This window comes from Platichthys flesus, chromosome 6 (genome assembly GCF_949316205.1).
Source record: "Platichthys flesus chromosome 6, fPlaFle2.1, whole genome shotgun sequence".
In the NCBI taxonomy this organism is placed as follows: Eukaryota; Metazoa; Chordata; class Actinopteri; order Pleuronectiformes; family Pleuronectidae; genus Platichthys; species Platichthys flesus.
Window position 1 is genome coordinate 4,306,642 of NC_084950.1, and position 6,000 is coordinate 4,312,641.

General features: G+C 42.7%; 1 protein-coding gene across 7 annotated transcripts in view; it reads right to left on the reverse strand.

The window, feature by feature from the left end:
• Positions 1–5,441, reverse strand: part of cbfb (core-binding factor subunit beta) — a 30,512-nt gene extending 25,071 nt beyond the window's left edge. For 2 of the 7 annotated variants that reach the window (XM_062390418.1, XM_062390420.1), the window contains exons 1-2: positions 4,734–5,206; positions 4,150–4,236 (exon numbers count right to left, since the gene is read on the reverse strand). In XM_062390418.1, coding sequence (XP_062246402.1) covers positions 4,150–4,236; positions 4,734–4,811 — 165 coding nt within the window. In that variant the 5' untranslated portion in view covers positions 4,812–5,206. Of the gene's footprint in view, positions 1–4,149; positions 4,237–4,733; positions 5,212–5,307 lie in introns of those variants that run through there. The other 5 variants (XM_062390416.1, XM_062390417.1, XM_062390414.1 and 2 more) reach the window with 5 other exon arrangements.
• Between the last annotated feature and the right edge of the window lie 559 nt (positions 5,442–6,000).

Below are 6,000 nucleotides of genomic sequence, written 5' to 3' on the forward strand. Positions count from 1 at the left end.
ACAGAGACAGAGACAGAGACAGAGAGAGAGAGAGAGAGAGAGAGAGAGAGAGAGAGAGACGCAGCGCAGCATTAAAATCAATAGTAGTTTAGAGAGTGACTCATCTCTAATGAGCTGAGCAGAAGGAAATTTATTTTGAATTATCGTCTCATTTATCAAATCGAACCTGAACATTAGAGAGTCGCCCTGTGATTCCAGCCACAAGCGTGTGTGTGTGTGTGTGTGTGTATGTGTGTGTGTGTGTGTGTGTGTGTGTGTGATGTTTTCTGTTTCCTAGAAACTGGCGAATACTTTTATTTTACATGATAAAGTACAAACATTATTTATTCTAAAACAAGACATATTACATGTAATACATAAAGATGCAACCTGATCAGTATAAAGACATGAAGTCCATCCATTTACTTTGTTAATAAATCTCTTAAAAACACAATTGAAGGCAAAACAATGTAAAGACAACAATTTACACAGCTTTAATACAGTATTAAGAGTTTAAAGTCTCTTTAACAGCTCTTTAAGTAATTTACTTAACCAGTTTCTCATTCTCTTAAAAACCTGCACATCTGCTATTACTACATGCAAGACATGACAGAAAACTAAATCTACAGTTATTAATTCATCTTTAATCTGATAACAAGTTCGTTCCATGGGGCAACAAAGATGTCCAGATGTCTTTTATTGAATACAAAAATACTCTCTCCTAAATACTGCATGCTAATCAATGTCTGCCTTGTTTTTTTTCCCACAATAAAAGTTCAATTTACTACTTTGAATTCACACTCCCTCCATCTGCCTCATGAAAATTATCCAGAAATCACTAAATGTGCAAATGGTTTTCATTTCAAAAGTTTCACTTCTCGACTTCTCAACATCATTAAAACTCAAATCTCCTCCACACTGGCTGTGATGTCAGATTCTAGGTGAGCGCAGAGAAACTCCCGGTCGTCCCGACTGAACGTGGAAACGTCCCGTTGGTGTCGAACCCCTCACGAGTCCCGGTGACTCATCACCAAACACCAAACTCGAACTTTGATTGAAGGACGACTTCAGATCAATTCGGCGTTCACTCGATAATCCGACCACAATCTACTGCCTGTTTGTTTCCGTGTGTCAATCTGCCTCGTCTCTAAAAGCAGAAGTGAACCTTGAGAGCTGCAGCGTGCTCCCGGTCTCATTGTGTCTGAGGCCATGAAAATAGCAGGAGGTCTCTCGGCGGCGTCTGGTTAAATCAGCGCCATGATGTCACAGCTGCCGTCAAACCATTCAAATCTCCATTCTCACAGCAGAGGGAGGCTTATAAATACAGTGAGGACAGACAGACTGATGGACGCAGACAGACAGGCAGACAGACACACACACACGCACATCATGTCTCACTAAAAGATGGTAAATCTAGATGTGCCCCCCCCACCCCCCCTTCTCCCCCACTCCGGCGATGATGACAGCATGTTTGTGAAAAATACCTCGCGGGTGACTAAGACGGCAGAAGTTGCCATGTGTGTGTGTGTGTGTGTGTGTGTGTGTGTGCGTCGGTGCCAGCAGCCTGGAGGACGCTCGGCCTCACCCTTTGTCGAGGACACGATTTACGAAGTTTCAAACACACACCGTGAGCCTGAAGTAATTACATGATGATAATATGAATGTGTACGAACTTGCTTTAAAGTTATAAACAGCTCATCGCTAACACTGCACCCAGCGCTCTCTGTTTTAAACTAAAAAAGGTTCAAACAGGTTCAGCTGCACTTGGGGAGGAGGTCAGGGAACACACACACACACACACACACACACATCATAAAAACCTATATTGTGCATGTACAATACAGTTTGATCACACAAACTTAAGTGAAAGAACATTTGTAAGAATCAGCTTCACCTCCAATAAAGATCCCTCCAATAGAAAAATACCTATTTTCATTCACAAAATCTGAATCACCTTCCAGATCTGCACCAAAGTTCACCAGTTCAAAGAACCATTAGCACTCTACACTGATTTGTTTATATTTTTTATAAAAAGCTCTATTTCTTTATCTGCACCAAGGACGTTGTGTTTTCATCAGCGTTTGTTTATTAGCAAGATTAGGTAAATATTACAGGACAACTGGGTCGGGACAGAACACATGAAATCAGGAGGCAGATACAGGCTCTTCTGTAACATGGGGATAAAGTGCATTTTTCAACATTTTCATTGTTTCCTCCTTAAAGGAATATTCAGAGACTGATAATTGGTGCTCGGCAGGATAAAGATCCGGTGACTTTAAATGTGGTTTGATGAGGCGCCTGTTGGGCCTTGGTGGAAGTAGCTGCTGGTCAGAGTGACATTAGTCAGCTGAGAAAAACATCATGTTAAAGAAAGAGAAAGAAATGATCCAGAGCCGCATTAAAAGATCATAAGTCCTTCTCTCCTTCCAGCAAAATCCGTTCTGCAGGTTTTGTGTAATCCTGCCGACAGAAGAAAAGATCACCTCTCTGCACGAGCTAATAATAAACACATTTTGCTGATATCACGTAGGTACCTCAGAGAAATTCCTGAATATATATTTAACACCATCGTGGTTTTCATTGGACATAAAAAGCTCGGTGTTATTTCCTCACATCCAGCTCGAGCTCGGCCGAGCGGCTGCGTTTGAAGGAGACGTGGCTGCACACGAGTGTGTTAGTGTGGTTTGAAACTCCCTCCTGCTGCAACATGGCTGCTCCTTCGTGTGTGTGTGTGTGTGGTGCGACTCGACGCCAGGCCCGGACTCAGACCTGGCTGCAAGAAAACGATTATTTTAATTGCAAGGCGGCGTTGTGGTTGTTCCCTCGATTATTAATCAGTCAATCAAGTGTCTGATAAATCACGTACGACAAAGACTGCTCGGCATGAAGGTTCAGTTCCTTTTTACGACTGAAGGAAAGATGATAACAGTTGATAGGATTTAGTGCAGGAGTGTGGTTTTGTGTTATTGGTTTTGTTCACGTCATAGAAATCCTTTGTTTGCCGAATGCATCGATGACACGTTGTCATGTTACTAAAATTAGACAATGACGCGTGAAATTGACCTCAGGTGAACAAACCAAGGCCCCAAATTACAGCTCTGACAGAGAATGTTGTCACCACAGACGGTTTCACACGTGTGAATGTGTGTTACTGCAAAACAAAGTGATGGTGATGCATCGGCAGCCGCACAATCTACAGGGAAGAAGTGATGAGTCTGTGAGTGAAGTTAAGCCTGGTGGGTCTGCATGTCTGATAACACGTCTACTTCCTGCACACACACACACACACACACACACACACACACACGCACACACACACAGACACACACTGTACTTCAACACAAACTGAGCCGTGATACAAGTTCATATGTCTGTTAAAATGGAGACAACCTTGAGATACATACTTGACACTGAGGAGGATTGTAAAGTTTCTTTCATGATCTTCCTCTCACAAAACACGTATATCTGTACTATAACCTAGTCAAATACTCCCATTACGCATTTATTGACCCATATATATATTTAAAAAATTGGCGATTATTCCTAAAATGTCGTTATCAAAACCCTTATGACAAAGAAATGAAACTATATTTTGCAGTTTAACCTTAAACTTCATTATGAATAACCAAAAAGAAACACAAATACCGCAGGATATATAGAACTTCAATTAAGAAAGTAAAACATTTTTTTTAAATATAAAATGTAAAAATATAGTGAGATCTCTTCTGAATTGTTTATTCTATAAAATAAAAGTTTTCACATCAGCAATCATTTTCACAGATACCGATTGGTCCATGGAAAGCCTCGTACCGGACGATTTGTATCGCCCAACCGTTAAATTGATAAATCTGAACCATTCTCAACATTTTAATTCTATTAAACTATAGCATCAAATCTCAACCTGCATTATCTCAATGTTCTTTACATATTAAAGTCGAGATCTTACAAAAGCACAGAGAAGCTAAACAGTTCCCACGACTCCAGGAGAGACTACAGACCAGACGTGTGAAGTCTGTCTGAGTCAGTGTGCTCACCCTCAAAACCACACACATGCACACAATGTCTGTACTTCTGTCTTTTTGCAGAGTAGCATCAGTGATCAGCGTTGCACCCCCCCCCCCCCCCCTTCTATTAGGAAACTTCAAAAAAGACAAAGAAGAGTGGACTCACTATTTCTGAGCGTCCGTCCCTGCAGGCGTTCTGGAAGCGAGCTTGTCTCTCCTCGTGGGGCCTGTCTCTGAACCCAGTGTATTTAATCTACATGGAAAAGACATAAAGAAGAAACACACCTTAACACACACAGTTGTGTAGAGAGAGTGAGCAGTGTGTGTCTGTGGTGTGAGGCTGTTTGACACTGATGTGAATGCTGTGATGTGTCATTTGAAGATGAGCCACACGAATTGTCATGTTTCAGGACCAAAGGCATCATTGTGCTTTTTGTGCGTTTAGTGGAAACTCATTTATAATAAACACACAATAGCAAAGTAGTGACAGCAACACATTGGCTTTTAGAAAAATAAAAAGAGCTTCAAATGAAAGGTGTGTGTCTCATCAAATCAAACTATAACTTTCATTTTGGATTATTTATTTTAAGGGTTTTATTTATCTGTTAGAATAAAAGTGGATGAAGTGAATTATAAGAAACAGACATAACAAGCATGTTTCTCTGCTTCTTCTCTCTATATTTCCGCTGTGTGTGTGTTTGTGTGTGTCTGTGTGAGTGAATGGAGCCAGTGTGTTGCAGACAGACTCACCTCACACTCCCTGCTCAACTTGCGGAAAAACTCCTCATTCTCAAACTTGCTCCTCTGGTCCGGAACTACCCGCGGCATCTTCTCCAGCCTGGTTCGGTCTTCACCTCCCGGTCCTCGCTGCTCGGGGCTCTAAACCAAAACGATCCGGCGAGAGGAAGAAGTTGAACTTTTCCGTGCGTCCTCCGCTCGCTCAGCCTCCTCTCTCACTCAACTCTCTTCCGTGTCTGAGCGTGTGTGTCTGTCAGTGTGTGTGTGTGTGTTCCCTGTGTGGAGCAATGTGCTGCTGCTGCTGCTCTGTGTGATTATCACCGCTGATCTTTATTGTGATGATCTGATCCCTGGCTGCGGCTCCTGTGCGCTCCGGGTCGCCTCCCGCTCCAAATGGCTCAGATTAAGTGACCCACTGCGATAGATGAGGCTCAATTTGTGTGCGTGTGTGTGCGTGTGTGTGTCTGTGTGTTTCTCTCCTCCCTCTCTCTCTTTCTCTCCCTCCCTCTCTCTCTCTCTTCCTTGACGCGCGTGTGATCTGAAAGCAAGTGGCCAGAAACGAGCGCGCGCTCCGCCTGCGTCCTACCTGCAACTTTCAAGTCCTCGTGGAACGAGCCTGTGCGTAAAAGGGTTTGGAGCACAAAGGATCGCGGGTCGTGGAAAGTGGCTGCGTCTCGCAACGAGGGAGGCTTTAATAAGGAAGTCATGAATCGTGCGTATTTGACACAGAGGTTGTTCAATGAGGAAATATGATTATTTATGTTTTTAAATACTCGTGATTCCGTAAAACAAACAAGGAAATAGTTTAAAAAGTAAACAAGACATGGATACAAGGCACACATTATAACAACAAAACATAAAGGAACCGAATATTATCTACCTAAATTTTTGTTTTTATTCTGTATGTATCTTTTTTATTATTTTTTGTAATCTTTTGAATCACTCTCAAAAATCTCTTTGATCTGTTTCTTCGTTCCGCGCAATGCCTTTGAAGAAAAGTAAAAAATTCGGCACTTTGGAGAAGCACTTGAAGGCATCATCAGTCTACTTCCTGGCTCCGTCGAGTCGCTCTTGTGACTGTACACCCAAAATACCCCCCCCCTCCCGCCTCCTCCTATTCCTCGTCCTCCTCCCCCTCCCCTCCCCCATTCACAATAATAATACTACTACACGCACACACGCGTTAACTCAGCGCCGCCACTGCGCACGCGTCAAAGTGTGGAACCGCAGGAACTTTATAGGATCCTTATGTGAGGAGGAGGAGGAGGAAGAGGAGGAG